The sequence below is a fragment of the Dipodascopsis tothii genome (genome assembly GCF_038497935.1).
Source record: "Dipodascopsis tothii strain CBS 759.85 unplaced genomic scaffold V1510scaffold_18, whole genome shotgun sequence".
Lineage (NCBI taxonomy): Eukaryota > Fungi > Ascomycota > Lipomycetes > Lipomycetales > Lipomycetaceae > Neoaidaea > Neoaidaea tothii.
The window spans coordinates 149,715-174,509 of record NW_027118002.1 but is presented as its reverse complement, the minus strand read 5'-3'; the positions used below and the strand labels follow the sequence as shown (position 1 = coordinate 174,509).

The 24,795-nt window shown below is 56.7% G+C and overlaps 9 protein-coding genes across 9 annotated transcripts; 6 read left to right on the top strand and 3 right to left on the bottom strand.

The window, feature by feature from the left end:
* Positions 1-251: 251 nt before the first annotated feature.
* V1510DRAFT_403547 (uncharacterized protein) lies at positions 252-4,910 on the top strand (the record flags this gene model as incomplete). The annotated part of the gene is made up of 4 exons (XM_066932177.1): positions 252-366; positions 398-2,760; positions 2,797-2,878; positions 2,926-4,910. The coding sequence occupies 4 exons, from the start codon at positions 252-254 to the stop codon at positions 4,908-4,910; spliced, it is 4,545 nt and encodes a 1,514-aa protein (XP_066788522.1).
* A 3,508-nt stretch (positions 4,911-8,418) lies between these two features.
* On the top strand, positions 8,419-9,491 carry V1510DRAFT_366317 (kinase-like domain-containing protein; the record flags this gene model as incomplete). Its single annotated transcript, XM_066931257.1, has 2 exons — positions 8,419-8,553; positions 8,586-9,491. Coding segments are annotated over 2 exons (1,041 nt in total), but the record flags the coding sequence as incomplete, so codon positions are not given.
* A 1,852-nt stretch (positions 9,492-11,343) lies between these two features.
* On the top strand, positions 11,344-12,469 carry V1510DRAFT_418181 (WLM domain-containing protein). Its single transcript, XM_066934082.1, has one exon. It carries the CDS (start codon positions 11,448-11,450, stop codon positions 12,411-12,413), a length of 966 nt encoding a protein of 321 aa, XP_066788520.1. The 5' UTR covers positions 11,344-11,447; the 3' UTR covers positions 12,414-12,469.
* On the bottom strand, positions 12,465-13,693 carry V1510DRAFT_137698 (nucleophile aminohydrolase). Its single transcript, XM_066930338.1, has 3 exons — positions 13,439-13,693; positions 13,195-13,265; positions 12,465-13,157 (listed from the first exon to the last, which is right to left on the bottom strand). The coding sequence occupies exons 1-3, from the start codon at positions 13,480-13,482 to the stop codon at positions 12,517-12,519; spliced, it is 756 nt and encodes a 251-aa protein (XP_066788519.1). The 5' UTR covers positions 13,483-13,693; the 3' UTR covers positions 12,465-12,516.
* Positions 13,694-14,499: 806 nt separating this feature from the next.
* V1510DRAFT_418177 (WD40-repeat-containing domain protein) lies at positions 14,500-16,481 on the bottom strand. The gene is made up of 3 exons (XM_066934081.1): positions 15,913-16,481; positions 15,778-15,878; positions 14,500-15,744 (listed from the first exon to the last, which is right to left on the bottom strand). Exons 1-3 carry the CDS (start codon positions 16,067-16,069, stop codon positions 14,848-14,850), a joined length of 1,155 nt encoding a protein of 384 aa, XP_066788518.1. The 5' UTR covers positions 16,070-16,481; the 3' UTR covers positions 14,500-14,847.
* Positions 16,482-16,613: 132 nt separating this feature from the next.
* Positions 16,614-18,407, top strand: V1510DRAFT_395515 (dynein light intermediate chain-domain-containing protein; the record flags this gene model as incomplete). The annotated part of the gene is made up of 4 exons (XM_066931866.1): positions 16,614-16,706; positions 16,741-17,113; positions 17,145-17,390; positions 17,426-18,407. The coding sequence occupies 4 exons, from the start codon at positions 16,614-16,616 to the stop codon at positions 18,046-18,048; spliced, it is 1,335 nt and encodes a 444-aa protein (XP_066788517.1). The 3' UTR covers positions 18,049-18,407.
* Positions 18,408-18,980: 573 nt separating this feature from the next.
* Positions 18,981-21,671, top strand: V1510DRAFT_366382 (P-loop containing nucleoside triphosphate hydrolase protein; the record flags this gene model as incomplete). Its single annotated transcript, XM_066931264.1, has 2 exons — positions 18,981-19,026; positions 19,225-21,671. 2 exons carry the CDS (start codon positions 18,981-18,983, stop codon positions 21,669-21,671), a joined length of 2,493 nt encoding a protein of 830 aa, XP_066788516.1.
* A 391-nt stretch (positions 21,672-22,062) lies between these two features.
* On the bottom strand, positions 22,063-22,998 carry V1510DRAFT_366248 (Spo7-like protein-domain-containing protein; the record flags this gene model as incomplete). Its single annotated transcript, XM_066931252.1, has 2 exons — positions 22,063-22,326; positions 22,642-22,998. 2 exons carry the CDS (start codon positions 22,996-22,998, stop codon positions 22,063-22,065), a joined length of 621 nt encoding a protein of 206 aa, XP_066788515.1.
* A 395-nt stretch (positions 22,999-23,393) lies between these two features.
* V1510DRAFT_136140 (histone-fold-containing protein) lies at positions 23,394-24,599 on the top strand. Its single transcript, XM_066930334.1, has 3 exons — positions 23,394-23,837; positions 23,873-24,126; positions 24,163-24,599. Exons 1-3 carry the CDS (start codon positions 23,789-23,791, stop codon positions 24,286-24,288), a joined length of 429 nt encoding a protein of 142 aa, XP_066788514.1. The 5' UTR covers positions 23,394-23,788; the 3' UTR covers positions 24,289-24,599.
* The last annotated feature ends 196 nt before the right edge of the window (positions 24,600-24,795 follow it).

The following is a 24,795-nucleotide window of genomic DNA, read 5'->3' as shown; positions in this document are numbered from 1 at the left end:
GCCCAGCAGACAGCGCCGCGCACGCGCCCGAGCGCCCGCGCAGAGAACAAGGGCCGACCCCCGCCCACGCCGCCCCCGCCGCCCGGCCGATGGCCAGCGGCGCGCCGTCAGAGCCCGCCAGAGTACCGCGGCCGCCCAGCGCGCCCGGATCCCGGCGAGAGACCGTCGCGAGGAGCGAATAGCCGGCGGGCGGTGCCACCGCCCGCCGTCACAGCCTGGACGCCCCCAGCGCAATCGGGCGCCCGGCCACGATGGACGCCACCCACGCCGAGGCCGACGACGAGGAGTACCTGTGCAAGAAGTGCAAGCAGGTGCTCGAGGCCGGCCGCGCGTTCGAGCTCGGTGGGAACCGCTGGCACATCAAGTGTAAGTCGTGCGGCGCGCGCGCTGACCCCAGGCTTCCGGTGCTCCAAGTGCGACTCGCAGCTGCCGGGCGAGAACAACCTGCTCGTGCTCGGCGACGGCAACCTGCTGTGCCGCACGTGCTCGTACCACTGCGTCATCTGCGAGACCAAGATCTCGGACCTGGCCATCCTGACCGCGCCCGACCAGGCCTACTGCGCCAACTGCTTCCGGTGCCGCAACTGCAAGCGCTCGATCGACAACCTCCGCTACGCCAAGACCGGCCAGGGCATCTTCTGCCTGAAATGCCACGAGGCGCTGGTCGCGCGGCGCAAGCGGCGCGCGGCGGAGCGGCTGCGCGAGCGCGAGCAACGCGAGCAACGCGAGCGCGACGCCTCGCGTCCGCGCACGAGCACGTCGTCTGGCCACGACGAGCCCAACGTCGACAAGCGGCTGCCATCCATCCCGCCGCCCGCGCCGCCGCCGCCGGAGCGGTCGCTGTCCGACCCCGGCCGCGCGGAGCGGCCGCCGGCGCCGGACAAGGACCGCCTGCCGCCCGTGCCGGACGCGGCCGACAAGCCCGACGGGCCGCGGACGATATCGACACCGATATCGACCCATTCGGCGCCGGATGACGCGCACCCGGACGCGCCCGTCCTGGCCAACCCTTTTCAGCGTGCTGCGTCGGGGCCGATCGCCCCAGCCCCATCTGCAGCACCCGCGCCACACACCGCCACAGGCGTCCCGCCACCGCCCATCGTCCGCGCAACCTCCATCTCGACCGACATCCTCGACAATTACGGTCCCAGCGCCGGGAGCTTCAGTGGCTCGTCCGGACGCCAGCCCAGCGTCAACACCCTGCCGGAGGAGCCCGTGCCGGAGCTGCCCGCGGTGCCGTCGCCGTCGCGGTCGCAGAGCACGCAGACGCTCGGGACCGACATTGACAAGGACGAGCTGCCGGGCCCCGCCCCCCGCCTCGAGATGGCTGCCGGCGTGTCGGCGGCGCCGCCGCCGGCGCCGACGGTGCCGACGTTTGCCAGCGCGGACGCCGCGCCGCCGATCAAGAAGGGCTTCAAGTTCCCGAGCCGGACGCTGTCGACCAAGTCCACGTCGGGCGAGTCTGCGCGGTCGCGGCGCAAGGCCGAGCGCGACAGCGCGAGCAGCACGGCCGACAGCTTCGAGTCGAGCAGCTCGTCGCTGCACATGACCGCGTACGACTTCCTGGCGGCGGACGACCCGCTCGCCAAGAGCTCGGGGCCGAGCATCAAGTCGTCGTCGACGTCGAGCGACATCCTGGCGTCGTACACGGCGGCGGAGCCGGCGCCGGCGCTGCCGGCGGAGGCGCCGGTGACGGCGTCGTCGTCGGTGTCGTCGGCGTCGGCCAATTTCCACGGCGGGCAGATCGGGCCGGCGAGCCAGAAGCCGACGCGGCTGCTGATGTCGCCGCTGCCGTCGCCGCTCTCGGGCTCGTTCTCGTCCGCGGCGTCCAACATCTCGCGGCAGAGCAAGGGCTTCCTGTCGGACCTGGGCAAGCGCCCGAACCTGTCCAAGGTCGCGCGGCGGATCTCGCGGTCGGTGTCGTACTCGGAGACGGCGTCGCCGGAGCTGCTGCAGCACCTGGACGCGGACGGGAGCGTGCGCGAGGCGGACGAGGCCGAGCGGCCGTCGCTGGACCGGTCTGGGTCGCTCTCGGGCCGCGGGCTGTCGGCGTCGCCCTCGATCATCTCGTTCGGCACGGTCAACTCGACCGACACGATCCGCAACACGTCGCTCCGGTCGGCCTCGCCTGAGCGCGACGACGAGCGCCCGGCCGAGCCCGCCGCCGGGCTGTTCCGGTCGGCGCGCACGCGTGGACGCTCGGCGTCGCGCGGCGAGCCCACGCACGCGGCCACGTTTCCCGTCTTCGACAGCGACAGCGTGCACGCGTCCATGGCCGCGCCCAAGTCCGCGTTCAACTTCCAGTCGCAGGTCGCCGAGCCCGGCATCGCCGGGCGCAAGTACCGCAAGACCAGCGGCGGCAGCGGCCTCAGCCGGCGGTCGCCGTCGATCGGCTCTACGATCCTACACAGCATCACGTCGTCGTTTGGCTCGGCGGCCAACGTCGGCCACGCCAGCGCGCTCTCGAACTCGTCGGTGTCGTCCGTCAAGTCCGCGCCGCTCTCGCAGACCAACGCCAAGTTCTTCCGCAAGGGCAGCGCCGCCAGCAAGGAGAGCACGAGCTCGACCAACAGCAGTCTCCGGCCGGTGACGCCGCCCGAGAAGGCCGGCGACGAGCCGTACCTCGGCCACAAGCCGGCTGCCGGCAGCTCCGGCCACAAGGACACTGAGGAGGACGGCTCGACGCTGTCGTCGTCGACGCCGCGGACGCCCAAGGAGAAGCAGGGCGAGAAGTTTCTGGACAACAGCGACTTTGCGACGGTAAGTGCCTCAGGCGCCAGAGGCGTTGACGCCCAGAACATCTCGCTCTCCTTCTTCCCCTCCACCGGCGGCTTCAGCCTGGACGAGGACTTTGCCAACATCCTCAACAACCAAAAGAGTAAGTTTCAAAGCCGACCGGGAACACGAAACTGACCGCGTGAGCAGCCTACTCGCCCCGCCGCGTGCGCCGGCCGAGCCGGTCGACCCCGGGCCCGGAGGCAATGGAGAGCCCCCAGCTGGGGGCCGACCAGGGTTCGGTGTCGCCGCTGACGGCCGGCTCGAAAGCCAACGCCGGGGCCGACGCCGGCTTTCCGGCCTTTTCGGCCGACCGGTCTGCGCTCCTGTCCTCGCCCACGTTTGACCGCGCCGACGAGAACACGGCGCTGAAGTATGAGCTTGCGCGATCGTCGCAGCGCATTGTCGAGCTAGAGGCGCGCCTGAAGGCCGGCCATCCCGACGTCGACCGCCTGGACGTGCTTGCGAGCGAGAAGCGCCAGACCGTCGCGAACCTGCAGGCGCAGGTGGAAGTCGCGCGCAGCGAGCTCGGCGTGCTCCAGGGCCCGGCCAGCAGGGCCGAGACCAAGGCCGCGGGCGAAGGCAGCGACCTGATCCAGCAGTTCACGGCAGACCTCGAGCAGACCAAGCAGGGCCTGCAGACCGAGATCGAGAACCTGATCGTGCAGCGCAACGAGCTGCTCGACGAAAACATGCGGCTGTCCAAGCTGCGGGACCAGATCTCGATCGAGACGCACCACCTGTCGGCCAAGCACGCGCAGCTCAAGGACGTCAACGTAGCGCTTAGCCGAGAGATGCAGCGCCTGCAGACCGAGACCAAGCTACTGCAGTCGCGCGGCTTCGGGCCGGCGCTTCGCGCAAAGGACGCGGACGACTTCAGCTACGAGCGCTACTCGTACGAGACGTCTGTCTCGTCCGTGACGGCGGTGCCGTCGACGCCGAGCGTCAACAGCACGGCGGCGACGACGCCGAACCTGGCGTCGCTCGACCGCGCGTTCGACGACGGGCTCGTGAGCGTCGCGCACCCGCAGCCGATCTTCCTGCACACGTCGACGGCGACGAACGTGCCGGTGAAGAAGTCCAAGTGGCGCAAGGGCGGCGCGGCGATGGGCAAAGGCCTCAAGGGCTTCAACAAGATCTTCTCGGCCGACCACCCGCACCTGGAGACGTCCGGGCCGTACAACGCGCACGCGCCGGCCGAGCCGTCGAGCCAGTACCCCGGCCCGAACGCGCTCAACATCATGATCCCGATGAGCAAGAGCAACAGCACGGGCACGATCACGGCGGCCATCAACAACGTGGCGTCGGGCCTGTCGACCGACCTCGAGACCGCGTCCACCAAGAGCAGCGGCAGCAGCGGCAAGGGCAGCAGCGGCAGCGCGGGGTCCGGCGTCGGCGCCAGCGCCGGCAGCGGCCTGCTGCGCGGCATGAAGATGAAGGTCTCGGCCGCGGTGTCGTCGCAGGCCGGCGCCGACGAGGTCCGCATGATCGACCCGACCCGCGCCGACAACGGCAGCCTGTCCAAGCTCGTCGGCGTCACGCTCGAGGACCGCGTCGCGCTCGAGGCCCGCGACATCCCGCTGATCGTCACGCGCTGCATCGCCGAGGTCGAGCACCGCGGCCTCGAGTTCGAGGGCGTCTACCGCAAGTCCGGCGGCAAGTCGCACATGTCGCGCATCCAGGACGCGTTCGAGCGCGCCGACGCTGCCACCGAAGACGGCGAGCTCGCCATCGCGGACGCCATCGAGGGCGACATCTCGGGCGCGACCTCGGTGCTCAAGCAGTACCTGCGGTACCTGCCCGTCCCGCTCGTGACCTACGATGCCTACATGTCGTTCATCACCGTCGCCGAGATCGGCAACGAGGGCGGCAAGGTCGAGAAGCTCCGCGACGTGATCTTCACGCTACCGGCCTGCCACCGCCGCTGCCTCGAGTTCCTGATGGAGCATCTCCAGAACGTGCGCGAGGCCAGCGCGGTCAATCTCATGACCTCGCGCAACCTCGCCGTCGTGTTTGCGCCGACGCTTGTCCGCGACAAGACCGGTGCCCGCGAGATGGTGGACATGCAGAAGAAGAACGATGTGATCCAGTTCCTGATTGAGAACTGGCGGGAGGTGTTTGGGAAGAAAATTTAATGTTACCATGTCTGATACTTTTTGAATGTTTAATTGTGTTCTATATTCCTATGTGCAATCCAAAGCTTTCCTACCTGACGGTCGTAGCGCGTCGGCGGGCCGCCGTGGCGACGGCCACGTCAGACGCGGCAGTGAGACGCGGCGGCGTGGCGTGTCGCCTGACGGCCGCGGCCAGGTCAGTGCGGCGGAGCCAAGCGCGGCGCCACCCGACGCTGTAGGCGCGACGGCGCCCCAACGTGGCTGCGCGGTCACCTGAGCGCACCGGCACAGCGGCGCGCTGCTAGGCCACGCGCCGCCGGCCGTCACATGCCGGACGAGGCTGCCGCGTGGACCGCGCACCGGCCTGGCGATTCGCGGTGCCGCCGCACACCGTTGGCGCCAGGCCCGCGGCGCGCGGCACTAGGGCAGCGACGGTACCTTGCGCCTGCCGGCAGACGGTAGCTGCAGGCGCTACCGGCTTGGCGTCCGCTGCAGCGGAGGTCCCCGCGTCGGCGCTCCACCGCAGGTGCGCGGTTATGGGCAGCGGCGGCCGGCCGTGCCAGTCGGCGGACGCGGTGGTCGGCGTGGAGGGCTATCACGGCAGGCACGCGGGCGGGCGCGCGAGCCGGCGTCGGCGGTGCCGGCCGGATGGGCGTGCGCTGTGTGGCCCGCGGCTTGGCGCGATACCGCAGACCCAACCGGGGGTCTGCCATAGGTCGAACAGAGACCGGCGGAGGCCGCAGAGGGCCCAGCGCGCTGGATCGGCTTGCCAAGACTGCGGCCGCCCAAGCGACAGCTGCTCGAGGGCAGCGCGCAGAGGGCAAGGTCGCCACTGTTGCACAGCACGTACGGTCCGAAATGAGGCTATCAAGCGGGTAGCCAGTGCAGAGGGTCTGCTATCGGGCCCAGCACAGTGGCTATTGGCTGCGTGCTAGCGGTGCGTCTGGGCGGCGGCGGCCCTGATGCGTGGTGCAGCAGAGCTGCACACCGCTGTGACAGCCGGCCGCCAGCTGTGAGCGAATACGGCGGCGGCACGGCCGGGCCGGGCCGGGCCGGACGGCGCGCCCGCGACAGCACGCCATCTGCGCTGCGCGGCGGGGCGCGGCGGCGGATCACAGCACACGGGCGGGCCTGGGCGGGCAGGCCAGATTGGCGGCTGGAGCGGTGGCCGCCCCCGGGACAGCGTGCTGGAACGGTGCCTGGGCACGCCACTGGCCCAGCGGAGCCAGCAGCCGCGGCCGCTGGGCGGCGGAGGGTGGCGTGAACTGCGACCAGCCGACCCGTTGCGTGTTCTAGAAGGCCCGTGGCTGGGGTGTGATCAGCGAACCAGCTGCAGACGAGCGGCGGCGCACAGCCAGCCTCAGCCACAGCCTGCGCCGATGACGACGCCAGGACAGTGATCCGCGGCCGGCCGCGCCGGTACAGCACACACGTCACGTGTCCGTGGCGAGTCTGATCGGCGGCGCAGCAACCTTGCGTACGCACCGCGGGCGCCGCTGGCCGCCGCACTGCCGCGCGGTGCCCGCGACCGCAGCGGTTCCTGGACGGGCAGAACAAGATGACGCAGGGACGCGTGCGTTGTTTGCGTCACGGGTGTGCCAAACTGACGGAGTGGAGATACCGGCAGGAGACCAGCCAGATGCCGGCGCTAGTCGGCGGCGGCCTGCGCTGACGCGACGGCCTCCCAGCGCGTCGGCGAGCGGGCAGGCAGGATCCACGCCATGCTGGCCGCACGCGAGGACAAAGGCCATCGTCTACGCGCTCCCGGGTCGGCTGCACCGGGCAGCAGGCGCAGGCAGTACGCGGCAAATGTTGCCGTCGCGCACACGGCGATAGCTGAGGCCGATAGAGTTTGACAAGTGCGCTTATTCAGGGGTCGGGCATCAAGGTCGACGTAGGCATACCCGATGCGCTTTCCGCGCTCCAGGTCTAACCGCACTGCGCGGCATATACCATTGCGTAGCGGCTGACGGCCTGCTCGAGCCCACTAATGTCCGACGTCATGCATCGGGCATGGCGCAGCCGGGCCGCGCTCACGTGGGCCCGTGTGTCTTGGGCAGGGGCTGCTGCTCCGCTGCGGTGGCACGTAACGCGCAGCGCGCCGCGGCCGCATCGCAGCGCCCAGGTCCCGCCTCGGCGATGGAGAGGGGTGATGGCTGGTCGGCCGTCGGCGGTGTGTACGACCGCGCGAACCAGACTCGAGTTTTGGGTCAACAATGTGGCCCATAGGCGGTGGGCCGCTGCCGGCAGCCGCCGCCTACCAGCCGCCAGCCGCCCGCATCCGAGCTATTGGGGCTGGAGCCGATCATCTGGGACAGGTGCCAGACGGACCAAAGGCGGCTGTTACTGTGGAGGCGCGCTAGAGGCTTGCGCTAAGCCGGACCCTGCCACCACATCAATCCGCCACGCCCCCACCATCGGGCGCGGTCGTGGCCATGCTGGCGTGTACGCGGTCGAGCTCTGACCGGCAGTGTCACACCGCCGGCATATGCAGGTAACAGCAGCTACCCATGCATTACGGCAGTCATGCACGCAAGTACGCTATATGCACACACATCCTGCGTATGCAATGCACGTCAGCCCGGCCGCAAGCATACCCACCGTCCGTCCACCTGTCTGCGCCGTCGCCCGCTGGCAAAGCGTACATCCTCGACCCATTCGGCAAACGTTAATCCAAACTCAGTCACGAAATAAACGAGTTTCTAATTTAATTAAAGTTTACTTGCTCTCTCTCACTCTGTGCGCTGTGTAACCTGCCTCTCGCGCGAGCTAGCTACTCGTTAGGTGCTGGCTGCTAGCCGAGAATGGCACGCTTGACGCAAACCGTCCCCTCTAGCCCTTGCCCCTTCATCTTAACGCCTTGATTGTCTGAGCATGGCCTTGGTACGTTTCTAGGTTATGAGACAGCTCGTCCTACACTGGCTCTATTCACGCCCGTACTCTCGTGCCGGCGTATGCACTCTATATCCGCCTGCAGCTGCCTAACCGACAGCCTTTCGCCTCTTTTTCTCCTTCTTGACAATAATCGACGCCGCCTCGGCTGGTTTCCTGCTCGATTACTCCAGTGGTCGTACTATCTGCGTCAGTCAGCCTTATTTTCCCGCCGCGTCCGGGTCCAGCGACCACCCGGGTAGCGTATAGACTGCCAGGCTAATCACATAGTGTACCGCGCTGTATGCAATTACCAGCACCCTACCACGAGAGAAGACTGTATAGAAATACTCGCTGGGCAGTGCACTGTACATTATTTGGCGCGCTGCTGGACCGTACCGCGCAGAATCGTATATATACCTGAGGGATCGTCTATCCGCAGATGCGTTCCCTCTAGTACCGCTGACCTACGTCGTTTTGTCAGGCTACTTCACATAAAGGCCGAGAGACCCGCTGAAGCCCCTCACCGTATAGTTTTATACTCGCTGCGGACGACGTAGCGACCACAGATGTGCGAGCGCTGAACAACACTGGCTGAAGGACTTTAGCTGGCCTATCGGGCGCCGTTACTGGCCGCATAGGCTACCGAATCTTCAACATGGTTTCCACCCAGCTCTCCTTGACGGACCGGTTCCAAATCCTGGAGTCCATCGGCGATGGTTCATTCGGTTCTGTTTCGCTGGCGAAGGTTCGCCCTGACGGCAAAGGCTCTGCCGGAAACCCCGGCGATGTCGTAAGTAGCCCTTAGTTTAGAGCTGACGCCAGGTGGCCATCAAATCTATGAAGAAGGTCTTTCGGAATCCTGCAGATTATCTCCGTCTGCGCGAGGTTCTCTTTCTGCGGGCATTGCCGTCTCATCCACAGATCGTGCGGGCATTTGAAATTTTTCTGGATCTCACCACCAACAAGCTCCACATCGTCATGGAGTCAATGGAGATGAATCTCTATCAGTTCATCAAGACTCGCCAGCCAGCCATGGCCCCGTTCGATCTTGGCACCGTGACCTCGATCATGTACCAGATCTTGACTGGTCTCGACCATATTCATTCCCACGGCTATTTCCACAGAGATATCAAGCCGGAGAACGTTCTCATTAGCGCGGGCACTACACGCGCAGGCCTTCTTCCGGGTGAGGACCCAATGACTGTCGTGAACAATGGTTTGGCCACTCCAGGGTCGTCTGCGTCTGCCCTGGTTCCCGGATATGTGGTTAAGATCACGGACTTTGGACTGGCTCGCGAGCTACAGTCAAAGGCGCCGTATACGTCTTATGTCTCGACGAGATGGTACCGTGCTCCAGAGATCTTACTGAAGGCTGGTTATTACTCGTCGCCCGTTGATATGTGGGCTCTCGGTGCTATCGCGGTCGAGCTGGCTCTTCTTAAGCCCCTGTTCCCGGGTGTTGACGAATGGGACCAGCTTTTCAAGATTGCAGACGTCTTGGGCTCACCAGAGAAGGCCACGTCCCCCGGTGGGCTCTGGACAGAGGCTACACGCTATGCGTACGATCTGGGAATTGTCATGCCCCAGAAGCTCGGACTGAAAATGGAGACTATCTTGCCTCCGCAGACCTGGACTCCTGAGTTAGCTGACTTCGTGCGGAATTGCATGTATTGGGACCCCGCACGGCGTTGTTCATCGTCCACGGCTCTGAAACACGGGCTGTTCCGAAGCTACCACCACATCATCGACCAGCGTGCGGAGCAGAAGTTGCGCCACAAGCAGAAACACATGTCTCAGCCTTTGTCTCAGCCGACGCAGAAATATGCCCCGACGCACCAACACAAGGCTAGCTACCAGCAGATCTCGAGCTACCAGATACCTCCGCATATGCAGGCCATCCAGCCGGTGTCGCAGCAGCCTGCACAGCCTTTGCAGCAGTATCAGCAACACGGACAGATCACGCCGCAGGTTCAGCGGGTGCAGCAACAGCCACAGTCGGCCAAGCCTGTTCTCACTACAAGGCCTAGCAACCAACAGAAGCAGTTTCAACAGCACCAGCAGCAGATGCATCAACAAATGCAACAGCAGTACAATCAGCACCATTACCAGCTGCCGCCGCAGCCGCAGCCTACCAAACGTGCCGGAATACTCTCGGCCAAGATTCCGTATCTTTCTAAGCCTGGTAAGAGCAAGATGCGTAAAAGTGGCATCGAGGCGAGCTTCTCTGAGATGTCACCGGTCTCTCCTGCGTCGCAGTCTCCTTCGAACGGCGATCTGAGCAGCGGATATAACTCTGCCGCTGACTCGTTGTCCGGATCTATGAAAGAGGCGACCGACGGAGACCTGGACACTCCGATGCAGCAGAGTCCTGCTGCCCAGGCTCCAAGCCACTCGTCGTTCTGGCATCTGAGCAAGCGCATGAGAAAAGAAAACTCGCCTACTATTCGGGTAGTGAATCCTAACCCCTCTTTCAGTGCGACGACAATCGAGAGTTCGTTGAGCACGGGGACCAACCCGCCTGTCACTACAAACAGGCTGAGCGGAAACATGTACTCGCAGCATGCGGAGACAGTCCATGGACCGAAGTACCCGCTGTCGCCGGCGTCTGAGCAGGATCTCTCTCAGCTTTATAACAGCGGTGTCATCGCCTACGCTCACGAGTGGCCGAGTGCCGGCGGCGCTGCGACAAACGGCAACGAGCTCCAGCAGCTACCTCCGGTCAACTCGATCATGGCCGTGGCCCCCTCCCCGCAGCTGCAGCAGGGTCCTATCTCAAAGCAGACAAAAACACCAAAAAGTCGTCCCAAAGTATACGATAAGGACGGACATGAAAAGGAATTCCAGGGTGGATATCCTACTCCTCCCGATGAGATCAATTACAGCTCGATCGGCGGCTCCACATACTTACAGTCCGGTCGCCCTGACCACAAGCACACGTTTTCGCAGTCGACGCTCCCTCCTCCGAACCAATATCTACCAGCCTTTGACTCTGCTGGACAGGGCTACACCACGGAACTACCCGAGCTGCGGAAGTCATCAAGCCGTGAGATGTATAAACTGGGACTCTCACGATTGGGTCGAAAAATATCTTTCCGTAACTAAGCCATGCTGCTGGTCTTTTAGTTATTTGTTTGCATTTTTGGCATTGCATAAGAGACACACCTCACGATACTTCATAAGCTAAAAATTATTTGCATTGTTTGGAATTACCTTTTTTTGAGTATTGAATTGATTGCGTAAGATCGCATGAGCATAACAGTGGAGTTGCTTAAGAGATCTGATTATACGTGTCCAGCATGTATGTAAGTGCCGTCTTGTTAAGTCAGATGCGCACGTTCCCCCGCAATTAGATTTTTGTACCTATAGACCTTTTTGAACAAGATCAATGACAGTCAGCTCTGTTTGTGTCTCTTGAGCTCAGACCATAGGCGTACCTGTAAACCCGCGTCTAAATTAGGTTTAGGGGCAGTGTGCGGAACTAGCGGGCGAGGATCAATAAGCTGTGACAGCGCACGTGAGCCGCACGTGAGGGCTTACAAATCACTTCTTCGCTCGAGTTCGATCAACGTAAGAAGCTGGAACCGTTGGCTCACGTAGACTGGTTTTAAAGGGCCGGTTTGGCATTCACTGTCGCTGCTCACCTTGACAGACTGCTGTGAGTGGACTCTATTTGTTTCAACAAAGATGGAGGGCGACACGCTGGCGCTCCAGATCGCTTACAAGGGCGGGGCGCTGGAGGGTGTCCCAGAGGCTGTAAGCGCAAACGAGTTCATTGTCCGGATCGCCGCGAACGAATCGGTGCTTTCACTGAAGCAGGAGATTGAGCGTATTACGGACGTTCCGGCCGAGACCCAGAAACTGATTATGCCAAAGCTGTTTCTACGGTCGGCTCACGACCAGCAGCGACTTCGAGATGTTCTGCCGGCAGACGTCTTACGAGCTTACAGCGGTGGTGCCCCAGGGACAGCGAAGAAACCAAAAATCACTTTGATCGGTACGCGCATAAACCTGGCGTTCAAGATAGCCGAGACGAAATCCGAGAATGTCGAACGGACGTACATCAACGAGTTCAAGCCGTCAGCCGCGGCAAGGAGTCGGGAGACTCTCGAAGAGCAAAGGGCTGATAAGGAATACTGTTTCGAGAAGATCGAGCCGTTGTCGTTTTTGCCTCAGAAGGAGCGGTCGCTTGAGATCTTACAGCGACTGGCTGCTGAGCCGGGCATACGTGCGATCATGCGGAAGCACAAGTTCAGGGTGGGACTGCTGACCGAACTTGATCCGGCGACAAACACGTCCATGACGAGTAAATGTCTTGGACTGAACACCAACCATGGACAGAAGATCGAGCTTCGGCTACGTACAGATTCATACGACGGCTGGCGAGACTATAAGACCATTCGGTCGACATTGTGCCACGAGCTGGCCCACAACGTCCACGGTGACCACGACCGCGCTTTCCACGATCTTTGGAACACTCTGGAGCGCGAAGCAGATAGACTGAACGTGTTCCACGCGGACTCGGGCCACCGTCTGACTTCACAGGAGTTCTACCAGCCTCCAGAGTCGGACTCGCGGGACGGGGAGACCGCGCGAGCGCAAATGGCCCAGGCCGCGGAGAAACGGCGATTGCAGGAGAGGGAGGGACAATGATGGAGTTTGGCATATGCATAGATCTTATTATAACCAGTTTGAAATATTCACAACTATTTCCAGTGCATATCAGATGTGATGCTTGTAGTAGTAGCCGAGTGGCTCAGAGAGCGTCCAGGCGGTCCTGTATCTCCTGCGGGCTCAGCTTGCGGAAACGCGGACCCTGAACGTTCTTGACGCCCTCGAATCCAAGCAGGTGATCTGAAGGAGGTCCCACGATGCCGATCTCGACGGTGTCTCCGTTCATCTCGCCCTCGACGGACTCCTTGAGGGTGAGAAGAGCGATGTGGATGGCGTCTTCCAGTTCGAGCTCTTCATTCCATCGCTTCTCGAGGAACGTCTTGGCGGATGTGCTTCCCTTGCCGATGGCGGTCGCCTTCCACGGGAAGTACGTTCCAGAAGGATCGACCTGATAGAGCGAGAACGACTCCGAGTCGTCGTCGTAACCGGCCACCAACAGCGAGACTCCGTAGGGGCGGACGCCTCCGGACTGTGTGGCCTCCTGCATGACGCGAGCGACATCCTGCACCAGAATTCTGGTCGGCGGGTACTCGTTATAAATACGCTTGTAGTTCGTGTGCGACGTTTTGCGGGCCTTGTCCACGAGGACACGGAAGTCGGGACCCATACCGGAGTAAACCATGCCGATGTCGGGCGTGATCAGTGAGACCTTGGAAAGCGACGACGCCTCGATCAGAGGCGACGATGACTTCTTCTCGGTCGCAAGGACGACTCCGTTGGATGCTTGTTTCGTCAGCACGCCGCGAGCAGTCCGACCTACCCTTGATTCCCAGAGAGGTCACGCCCTGGTTGACAGCCTGAAAGGCGTACTCGATCTGAACTAGCTTTCCGCTGAGATGTCAGCGTGTTCTAAAGGCCCAGGCTTGCTGCCCCTCCAGCGTCGGCAGAGATACTGGCTCAGTTTCGATATATGGGCTTGCAAGCAACGCTCCGCGTCTTACTCCGACTCCGGACAATCTGGCAGTATCTGAATCCACAGACCAGTGGCATGAATAGTCACTTACCTAGGAGAGAACGTCGTCAACGAAAACGAATATCTGTCGGCCATGGTGTAATGTGAGTCGTGTTAAGTTGATCCTTCAGGGCACAATCTATCAAGAGTCTCAAGCCGCAACTTGCTGTACCAGTGTTCTCTCAAGCGGCAGCGACAGTGCTCTCTAGTAGCTGGATGATGCAATGAAGCGTATCCTGCGCTTCTCTAGATTGAGGATTCGATAGAATAGGATGAGGATGTTGGATGATAGAGCGTCGAAGAACGACTTGCAGGCGCGGGTAATGATTGGGTTACCCGGCCTACTCGCGTCACTTACAATCCGCTGTCTTAAGCGCTCCCATCTGTCAGCTCACAATTGAGTATATTAATGCTATGAAAATGTGCCATTGCGCACTATCTACAACAGCGTGGCTAGGTCTGCAAGCAGAGGCTGCGGTAGAATATGTAATGCAACGACGCCAGAAACCCATTATTCTCTAGCCGCGGGCACCGAAGAAGTCGGTCGAACCTAATATCATTCGACGCCCAGGACAAGAGGTATAACAGGCGTAGATCCAGCTTGCTATCTGCGTATTGACTAGACTACCAAAGCCATTAAAAGAAACTGTAAGATTTCTCTGCCATGCTAGCGCAAGCGCAGGCGTCTCATCGAGGGCTTTTCGCATGACAGGGCTGGATAGGTTAAGGTGTACGCATGCAGTGTTATGCTACGGGATTTGAATCTCTAATCGGAGACTTTGACGACAGTTTGTCAGTCGATCTGAAAGTATTTCGGACACCGAAATCAACAGAACCAGTGGAGCAGTATATTAAACTGTCAGTTAGTTTCATAGCTCAGATCTGCCCACGTACCTTAATGTACAGTCCGAGGCATCTGTCAATGATCTTTGAATCAAAGAGACTACCTCGGTGATTGTATGTGGATATGAAATAACAGACACAAAATGTGGAGATAAAGCAGAACAAAAATCGAGCAGACAGAAAGCGACCACACTGTGTCAGTACGCTGGGCGCGCCCAGCCCAGAGTGGTCGGTGAAAACAAGGCTTCTGTGAGGGCCTTCACAGAAAAAAATTTTGCGGAACTTGTCTATTTATATAAAATTCTGTTCAGCTGTGTGCTAGCTGCTTTGACAGTCGGTTATTTGTAGCCCTAACCCACCTACGTCAGTGAAGACTATCGTTCAGACGCCCCGGCGTCCGCAGTCAAGCTCAAGTTTTCCCGACTAAGCGAATATATTCATCACTGCTGCGTACAAATCGCGGAGCAATGTGCAAGTCTGATGTAGTCTCGCACAACGGAAAAAAACGCGCGTATTCCAGCGCTTGCATGTATTAGAAAGGCCGTAGATGCGAATTAAAACAAGCTGTACAACTATTAAACAATAACATTGGCCTGGTCAACTGATGAAACGGTAAGGCTAGATGTCTTCAAATTTGCGCCAACTATCTCTGATGAGTTCCCACTTCTCATTGCCGGCGTCGCCTATAGTACCAATTGTCCGAACACTACCATTTCCGTTGATATTTCCCTGGATAACAATGCCCGAAGGTGTGCTTCCATCTTTCTCCTTGATTGCGTAGCGCTCAATTTTTCCCTCTGTCGGCCAGATGACCACAACGCAATCTTCTGAGGCCCATCCGATAACACCACCCAGCGTCCCGCGGCCAGTTCTGTCGTCGCCCAAGCGAGCCTGCACAAAACTCCACTCACCCGAAAAGTATCTCGGCAGCAAAGGGACTTTCGAAAGTACATGACGACGATTGGATGACGCTGACAGAGGAGATGTGTCAAAAATGTGTAGCGTGTCTTTATCTGAAAGTAGAGCGAGGCGATTTGAGGTAGGTGAGAACGATAGCGATTGAATAGTGGCGCGGTCGATGCCCCGGCGGAACTCGTGCATCAGAGCTGTCGTCTCCACTGAGTGTATTCTGATGATGGTTCCCGTCTCGCTTGCACTGGCAACATGCGCACCATCGTGGCTCAAAGCGAGACATTTTACTTTTGCTCGGTGTGCCTTGATGATGGATATTAGATTGCGCTCCTGACCCTGTTGCGACAGATCCACTATCTGTAGATGGCCGTCCTGGATACCGGGAAAAACAAGCTTATTGTTCGAGAGCGCGCAAAGGCCAAGCGGGTTTTCAACAGTGTCGTAGACAGCCAACCGTACGGGTGGCGATGAAAAAATATACACGTAAATTTTGGTCTTCAGGCAAATGACGATCCGTGTTCGCGAGAGCTTCACAGCAAGCACTGACGACAGGAACTCCAACGAAAGAGCAACGTTGTTTTTGAGATCGTCCCATATTATAACCTGCCGTCAGTTGCTACTTTGGTGACCTCTTACTTTGTTTATGGGGAATTTCGGGGTAGGGCCGCCGCCCACAAGAGCTAAGTAGTTTGTCCGGTGCAGCATTTCGACAATACCGATCCCACCATCGACGAAATCTTTTGGTCAGCAGTCGAACAGCGTTCTACTTACCTCTCTTCACTCGCCGCTCGGTTGGGTCGGTGTTATAAACATGAAAGCCGTGTTCGTGGCCTATCGCAAAGCATTCTTGCTCCTGATTGAACGACGCACAAAGTAGTCGGGGCCGCTTCGAGTGCGCATAAGCGTTTAGAGGCTGATGCAAATTCATGACGTCGTCCTTCTTGTTGTCCCTTTGGGGTCGTCGTCTCCTGGCTCGACCTCCTTCGCTCTATGTCTTCTGTTCCCGTCCGGGACCCAGCAGACTATCTTAGTAGTCTCGTCTTGACGACCGCCGAGAGTCTCTTTCGTATATTACTCGCTTCGGATACCCTATAGATTTTTGCCTGTTCTCGGTATCCTTTTGTTGACGAGTCGGCGGGTATTTTGTCTTGACCAGACTTTTTGTGTGGCCCGATAGATAAATACGGAACTAAAATGTCTTCGTTCGATAATGAACCTCACAAACTTCTACGAAGGCCAAAAAAAAATCGCGTTGCTACGCCTCGCGTCTTTCAACACGTCATCGGAAAGGGGCAAACAGTCGGCCTGGTCAACGAAAGAGCACTTTTACATGCGGAGATGACAGGTAACACAGCAGCAAACTAAGCTCCACCGACTAAACATTTGATTTTGTGTGACTTCGTCAAACCGGGCTGAACTACGGTAGAGGGACGTCCACATTCGCAGCCATGCCACCCCCGGATATCGACACAATGCCCGAAATCTGGACTCCGCTACTCCAGTCGGTAGTCTCTACCAAAGCGACGCCGACTCGGACTTTGATAATACTGGGTACGCAGCCCCAAGTACTAGATGCTAACACCAGGCGGCTCGGCCGAGATGCAGCGAGCGTATATCGACTTGATCTTGGCCTCAAGAGCGCAGTCTATAAGTGTAATTCCTTGTCCGGAGCCCGTAGCAAATGACTTTCTAGCTGCGTATACCTATGTCGACGTCAACGATGTTGAGCAAGAGGATACACTGGTTCGTCTCGAGATCTACACAATCCCGACACTGCATGAGGCTCACGCATCCTTTTTGGCACAAAAGCTCTCGGGTGTAAATATACAGCTTTCGGAGGTGCTTGTTACGGTTTTATTAAACTGCAACGAGCCTCAGTCTTGGGCTGGGGCTATCGCGGACTGGGTTCTATATCTCAAAGGCGTTCTCAGCCAAATCGATGCTGATAAAGTAGCAACAGGAAAGGACGAGTGTAAGTATCGATAGAGCGCGGTTGACCGTAGGTATTAAGAGATTTCAGCGGCTATCGAGCCAGCCATTCCTCGAAACAGCGCACGTTGACAGGACATTTTCAATACCCGAGGTAGTCCACGACCTGGAACAGGGCATGTACGATCATCCACTGGGCGTTGAGCTTTTGGTGGCAGTTTTGGAAACGGAGAGAATGGAGACACTCGAGGCCCAGAACGGATGGACTGACGAAGAGTTTGACTTCATCCAACAGTTTTTGCGGACAATACTTTTGAAACGTAAGCTTCTGCCTGTGATCAATGTTAATTTTTAGACGGTGCCTCGTTGATCTACCTCAATTCAGACTCGGACACGCTCTTTCCGCTGCTCTACCATCTGCTGCAAATACAGTCGCCTGTAGGTCTGTCAGATCAGCCAGGGTTTGTCGCCTTACGGCCAAACATTATAGACCGCGACAAGATCGTCGTACCCTCGGCGTGGGACAGCTGGCGTAAAATTGAGATGCTCAAGGAGGGTTTTGACATTTCTGGCGTCTCTGCTGGCTGGGAACTCGATCTTGCTACCGACTCAGATGGCTCTGGTGGAGTGGTGGAGGTCTACGAGGATATAGTCCCGACAGTGACTCCTGATCTTTCGGGTCCGATATCTCTTGCCGCGACTTCTACTGCGACCCAAAATCGACGTGCAGCGAAGGAAATCTCTCATACCTACAAAAACCACGCATCAGCTCGGCAGACAAAGCTGGAGACAGAAGCGCTCGGTGTACAAGAATTTTTGAAGCTTGAGCTAGAGGAGATCTCACGGGCCGATACAGTACTTTCGCGAGACCGCGACACTGATAAGCAAGAGAACGAGAACCCAATGTCTCCATCAACGGAGGAGTCCACTATCGCTCAGCTTCGTGAAATGGGTCTATCACTCAAGATGGTAAACTGACCGACGCGTGTCATTCGACATGGTAATTGTAATTTAGCTTACAGCTGTAACACAGTTTAAGTCGATTAATCCAGAAGATTGAATTATTACATATAATCTGTGTAAGTAATTAATAGGACTACGCTTGTCACAGGAAGCGTGCCTGCAGAATTTGTCTTGGTTGGCTTGTGAGATTGCGTTGCTTACATATAACACGTGACTTTTATGAACGGTTCAACGTTCACCGGGTAATTAAACGGTGTGCCATCTCAACGGTGGAACTTTATGCCAAAGCCGTCACGGTCGCCAGGCTTCTGTTTGCGCTTCATCTTTTAGACCCAAAATTTTTTTCTTTTTTTTTTCTTTTCTTCCCTGTCTTCACCCTCCCCCTTTCACCTCTTCCAAACAACTAGTTGTTACTCCAACTGTCCATCGTCTAGATTGTGACAGATTGCTCTTTTTTTGTTGACTTCGGGAGAAAAAAAAATTAAAAATGGGTATGTTGATTTTGGTCGCGGTTGAATCTGTGATTTGATTGAGCGTGTATTGTCGGTTTTGAACCGATATATCTTGCAATCAAACATGATAGATCTCGGCCGCTTACAACTGAACAATGGCTAACATGATCTAGTTAACTTCACAATCGACGTAAGTACTTTTTATTCTACGGATTCAAGAATGGAGGGTTAGAGATCATCAAGCATCCGCTGTTTGGTGTGGAGATAAGCGAAAAAAAATTTCGCGACACCATGGGTAAATGCCCTCTACACACCAAACAGTCATTGTCGATGATTCTCTAATGCCTTACGGCTTATCCGCGAAGCGCCGCCGAGCTCTTGGGGATCTGTCGTGAACAGGTTTTTACTGTGACTGTCTTGAACTCAAATTTTTCACGGTGGCTTGCCTGCCGCAGAGTACGCAAATACTAATGATTGTAGCAAATTCGTTCCCTTATGGACAAGGTCACCAATGTCCGTAACATGTCGGTCATTGCCCACGGTAAGTTCTAGATGGAATCCATGCTCTACAGTATCAGCTGGATGTGGAAGGTGTGGGTTTTGGTGCATAAGCGGGAAGATTACATTTTCGCGCTACTGGTTAATCCGAATTTTACCCGGATGAGCCAAATTCACCCTACACCCTACGCATGTATTGGACTGGCAAATTTTTTTATTAGGCAGTACTAACAAAGCCTAGTCGACCACGGAAAGTCCACCCTGACCGACTCGCTTGTTCAGCGTGCTGGTATCATCTCGGCTGCCAAGGCCGGTGAGGCCCGTTTCACAGACACTCGTCAGGATGAGCAGGACAGAGGTATCACCATCAAGTCGACTGCCATCTCGCTGTTCGCTGAGATGAGCGACGACGATGTTGCCGACATCAAGCAGAAGACTGCTGGCAACGAGTTCCTGATCAACCTGATCGACTCGCCCGGTCACGTTGACTTCTCGTCGGAGGTCACTGCTGCTCTGCGTGTCACGGACGGTGCTCTTGTCGTCGTTGACTGCGTTGAGGGTGTCTGTGTCCAGACCGAGACTGTCCTGCGTCAGGCTCTTGGTGAGCGCATTAAGCCTGTCTGTATCATCAACAAGGTCGACCGTGCTCTTCTTGAGCTGCAGGTCAGCAAGGAGGACCTTTACCAGTCGTTTGCTCGTACCGTTGAGTCGGTCAACGTCATCATCGCCACCTACTTCGACAAGGCTCTTGGTGACTGCCAGGTCTACCCCGACCAGGGAACTATCGCTTTCGGTTCCGGTCTGCACGGATGGGCTTTCACCGTCCGTCAGTTTGCCGTGAAGTACTCGAAGAAGTTCGGTGTCGACCGCAACAAGATGATGGAGCGTCTGTGGGGTGACAACTACTTCAACCCTGCCACCAAGAAGTGGACTAAGGTTGGCACTGACGCCAAGGGCAAGCCCCTTGAGCGTGCTTTCAACATGTTCGTTCTTGACCCCATCTTCAGAATCTTCGATGCTGTCATGAACTACAAGAAGGACCAGATCCCTGTCCTCCTTGAGAAGCTCGAGATCACCCTTAAGGGCGACGAGAAGGAGCTCGAGGGCAAGGCTCTGCTCAAGGTTGTCATGCGCAAGTTCCTGCCTGCCGCTGACGCTCTTCTTGAGATGATGGTTCTGCACCTGCCCTCGCCTGTCACCGCCCAGGCTTACCGTGCCGCCTCCCTCTACGAGGGACCCGAGGACGACGAGTGTGCTATTGCTATCCGCGACTGCGACCCCAACGGTCCTCTCATGCTTTACGTCTCGAAGATGGTCCCCACCTCGGACAAGGGTCGTTTCTTCGCCTTCGGCCGTGTCTTCGCCGGTACCGTCAAGTCGGGTCTCAAGGTCCGCATCCAGGGACCCAACTACACCCCTGGAAAGAAGGACGACCTGTTCATCAAGGCCATCCAGCGCACTGTTCTCATGATGGGACGTTTCATTGAGCCCATCGACGATGTTCCCGCTGGTAACATTGTTGGTCTGGTTGGTGTCGACCAGTTCCTTCTGAAGTCGGGTACCCTGACCACCTCGGAGACTGCCCACAACCTGAAGGTCATGAAGTTCTCGGTGTCGCCTGTCGTCCAGGTCGCCGTTGAGGTCAAGAACGCCAACGACCTGCCCAAGCTCGTTGAGGGTCTTAAGCGTCTGTCGAAGTCGGACCCCTGTGTCCTGACCCTCATGAACGAGTCGGGTGAGCACATTGTTGCTGGTACTGGAGAGCTCCACCTTGAGATTTGCCTGAAGGACCTTGAGGAGGACCACGCTGGTGTCCCCCTGAGAATCTCGCCTCCTATCGTCTCTTACCGTGAGACCGTTTCGGCCGAGTCGTCGATGACTGCTCTGTCGAAGTCGCCCAACAAGCACAACCGTATCTTCGTTAAGGCTCAGCCTCTTGACGACGAAGTTAGCGCTGCTATTGAGTCGGGCAAGGTCTCGCCCCGTGACGACTTCAAGCTTCGTGCCCGTGTCCTTGCTGACGAGTTCGGCTGGGATGTCACCGACGGTCGTAAGATCTGGTGTTTCGGTCCCGACGGTAACGGACCTAACCTTGTTGTCGACCAGACCAAGGCTGTCCAGTACCTTAACGAGATCAAGGACTCGTGTGTTGCCGCTTTCCAGTGGGCTACCAAGGAGGGTCCCGTCTTCGGCGAGAACCTGCGTGGCATCCGTGTCAACATCCTCGATGTTGTCCTGCACGCTGACGCCATCCACCGTGGTGGTGGCCAGATCATCCCGACTATGCGTCGTGTTGTCTACGCTGCTACTCTTCTTGCTGAGCCTCGTATCCAGGAGCCCGTCTTCCTGGTCGAGATCCAGTGCCCGGAGAACGCCATTGGTGGTATCTACTCGGTCCTGAACAAGAAGCGTGGCCAGGTCCTTTCGGAGGAGCAGCGCCCGGGTACCCCGCTGTTCACCGTCAAGGCTTACCTCCCCGTCAACGAGTCCTTCGGTTTCACCGGCGAGCTCCGCCAGGCTACCGGTGGTCAGGCTTTCCCCCAGATGGTCTTCGACCACTGGGCTACCATGGGCGGCTCGCCGCTCGACCCGTCGACCAAGCCTGGTCAGATCGTCCAGGAGGCCAGAAAGCGCCACGGCATGAAGGTCGAGGTTCCTGGCTACGAGGAGTACTACGACAAGCTCTAAATGGAGTAACCTTCGATTTCCCAAAATTGTTCGTTTCTTCATTTTGTAATTGCCGATTTAGTCTTGTTGGGTTGAACTTTTTTGTGTTTCCTAGTTCCATAATAAAACCAAAATATAAAACCAAAACTATACTACGAAAGGGCTATGTGCCAATGAACTAGCGCATGCAGACAAAGAGTAATGAGATCGTGAAACTGCAGTGATATTTGATGCCTAAATGATACATAAAAGTCGTACTTCATGCTCTAAAATTATACAATGGGTGCCTGTACAGGTAGCGACCGTGTTGTGAGTAGATGTTCTTTCATACTAAGACTCTTAAGTGTCTCTCCATATAAGCGCGCTGACAGCGGTTTTGAAGTTGGGAAAAGTCGATCTGTTATGGCAGCAGCTATGATTTCTCAGCCACTTGCTTGTCGCCAGTGCGTTCTCCTGTCGGTCTTTCTGCTGCGCAGTGGCACAAAATTCTTCCAGCGCTTCTAGCAGCTCTGCGTTCATTTTCTTGTTCCCAGTACTCTTGTCTATAAATTTCCCAGCCCTCACGAAATTCCGGACTGAAGGCTTTAGGGATCATAACAAGCTTTACGATTTCGCCGCCCGGAGGCTTGTAGTGGTAATAGTAGTGGTGGTAGTATGGGAGAGGCTTGGCAGTCGACTGCTGCTCAGCCGACAGCGTGTACTGCATCGATGACGAAGAAGAAGATCTCGACTTTTTTGTGCTTGTCGCAGATACCGCACCTCTTCTGGCATTAGGGCTAGTGTTTTGCTCTTGCAGGCCATGTCGAAGCGGCGTAGAAGAAGCAGATCCAGAGTTTGAAACTGAGCTTGATCGTCGCTCACCTGCTAACTTCTTCCCGGAGCCTTCGCCAGCTCGATTAAACTGTCTTGGTGGTGGCTCGGGTCTGTATCGGATGCGATAAAACAAAAGCCTTAGCGATCTCACGACGTAGCGGTAGAGCTCTGATGAGACGCTGGTTCTCGTAGACACCAACTTCAAGTTGAATTGACGAAGACCCTTGTTGGTGTTGGGTAGAAACCTCCGGGGATAAACCATCGTCTTTGAATATAGCCCCGAGAGATAGAACAAGCCAAGGGTGACTATGCCAACTGTAAGTCCGAGTTTGTGGAAAAGATGAACAGAGGTGTATACCGAATACTGTATGAAAACCCCATAGTAAAAATACGCGGTCCACATCAGCAGCGACGCGCTAAAGAGCGTGTATTTATACCGACGAGCACGCAAAGCCAGATACTGGCTTCGCAGCGATTCCTCCAGTATGAGCATATTGCGATAGATCTGCGCCGGTGACGATGGAATTGCATCCATGTTGTCGACTGCCTTTCAAGTCCTGTAGATCAAGAATAGTCTTACTTGGCCTTTAAAGTCTCCCCAAATTATTTGTCCTCGAAGAGCTGCCAGTCTCTATAGTCCGGGCAATTTGATATCAGGGCCTGCAGTCAAAGGGCATTGCGAGTTCTTGCACTTGATAGGGAGCCGATGAGCTTCTATATCGTCAGCTCCTTCTCCGGCTGCTCTGTCGATTGTTGTCATATCTGATACCGCAGATATAGAGGTGATACTTACGTCCCTTCAAGACGGTGACGCTGACACAGTACTGGTACCGATGTTCCACAGTAAGCTGATATAAAGCCAGTTTCATGCGATGACTATAATATAGGCGTGTCAAGTCACGTGTATTATCTCGGTAGTATTCTATCCGGTAGATTAATTACTGATATGTGACTGAATATACTCACCTCCACACCTAGCGACAACACATTAACGGGGCCAACATTATATGGCTTGTACAGAAAAATTTATATAAACGCGAGTTTTTCTCTCGTGTCCCTGTCACGGTTATAAAAGGTCGACGTCTCGACAATAGGCTACACATCGTCTACACTATCTGGTTAACTGTTGACACAACGCTTCAACACTGATGACTATTAAAACTTGAGCGGAAAGACGTGAAGGGTTTAGTAACTGATTCCGATTTGGCACAGGTTGCAAGGGCAGCCTGAAGAAACACTCGGCTTCTCACAACTCAACGAGGCTCTATTTAAGATTGAGCTGCATTGCGACGCGCTTTCATAGTCGCATTATACATTTTGCAAGCATGTCCGACAGAGAGCCATCAACGTCTGAAGACCTGTCGCTCCCCAAAGGTAAATTGTTGAAATAAACTCATGCTAACGAACAGCGACCGTTCAGAAGATAGTCTCGGAAATCATACCACCCGATTTGGTCTTTTCTAGAGATACTCGCGATGCGTTAATTGAATGCTGCGTCGAGTTCATTGGCTTGATCTCCACAGAGGCCAACGACATTGCCGAAAAGGAGGCTAAAAAGACAATTGCATCTGAGCATGTTATCAAAGCATTACAAGAATTGGGGTTCTCCGAGTACATTGAGCAAATCCGCGACGTGATTCAGGAGCACAAGGAATTCCAGAAGGTAATTCGAGGTCGCGAGAGCGTGCTAATTTAATAGCAAGGACGAGAGCGGAAGTTCGGAAAGTTTGAAGCCTCGGGGATGACGGAGGAAGAACTTCTGAGAAAGCAAGAAGAGCTTTTTGGCCTAGCACGATCGAAACTCAATCAAGAGAATGGCCCGTAAGGATGATACTCACGTCGAATTTGATCATCCTCTTTCATGTTACCCAGGGTTCTAACCTCTGTTTGGAATTCGACCAACACAAATATAGAGAGACAGAACTGTGGACTAATTAGAAAGGACTATGGCGTACCGGTGATATCATGTATTTCTACGTTATATTGTTTACTATCTTGGCCATGGCCAAAATAATTTTTGCATTTGCCGTCGTTCGCGCAAGGCATCCATGCGCGCTCTCCGACTAGCAGCTGCACCATGTATATTATCCACTGTATGTATTTGTACTCATGGATATCTGTTTTAAGATGTGAAAATTGATAGGACTCCTGTAATTATTTATGTATATTAGCTATCATCAAATTATTCTCATCAAGCTTGTTCGACGGCTTAGAGACGCTCTTCAGTCGACATTGTGGAAATAGTCTTCATTAGTCTCATAATTACTTATTACAGAGTTTGATTCCTTTCGGTAGATACAAGAGGCTAAACCTGACGACACAGATGCTACAC

Bases quoted from the DNA above. Each gene is read 5' to 3' on its own strand.
- V1510DRAFT_418181 (XM_066934082.1), top strand. From the start codon at position 11,448: ATGGAGGGCGACACGCTGGCGCTCCAGATCGCTTACAAGGGCGGGGCG.
- V1510DRAFT_137698 (XM_066930338.1), bottom strand. From the start codon at position 13,482: ATGGCCGACAGATATTCGTTTTCGTTGACGACGTTCTCTCCTAG. The intron at 13,266-13,438 runs GTAAGTGACTAT...CTGACATCTCAG, and splicing joins TTGACGACGTTCTCTCCTAG to CGGAAAGCTAGTTCAGATCG. The intron at 13,158-13,194 runs GTAGGTCGGACT...TGACGAAACAAG, and splicing joins GACCTCTCTGGGAATCAAGG to CATCCAACGGAGTCGTCCTT.
- V1510DRAFT_418177 (XM_066934081.1), bottom strand. From the start codon at position 16,069: ATGAATTTGCATCAGCCTCTAAACGCTTATGCGCACTCGAAGCGGCCC. The intron at 15,879-15,912 runs GTAAGTAGAACG...GCTGACCAAAAG, and splicing joins CGAGCGGCGAGTGAAGAGAG to ATTTCGTCGATGGTGGGATC. The intron at 15,745-15,777 runs GTAAGAGGTCAC...AACTGACGGCAG, and splicing joins CGAAATTCCCCATAAACAAA to GTTATAATATGGGACGATCT.
- V1510DRAFT_136140 (XM_066930334.1), top strand. From the start codon at position 23,789: ATGTCCGACAGAGAGCCATCAACGTCTGAAGACCTGTCGCTCCCCAAA. The intron at 23,838-23,872 runs GTAAATTGTTGA...GCTAACGAACAG, and splicing joins AGACCTGTCGCTCCCCAAAG to CGACCGTTCAGAAGATAGTC. The intron at 24,127-24,162 runs GTAATTCGAGGT...CTAATTTAATAG, and splicing joins AGCACAAGGAATTCCAGAAG to CAAGGACGAGAGCGGAAGTT.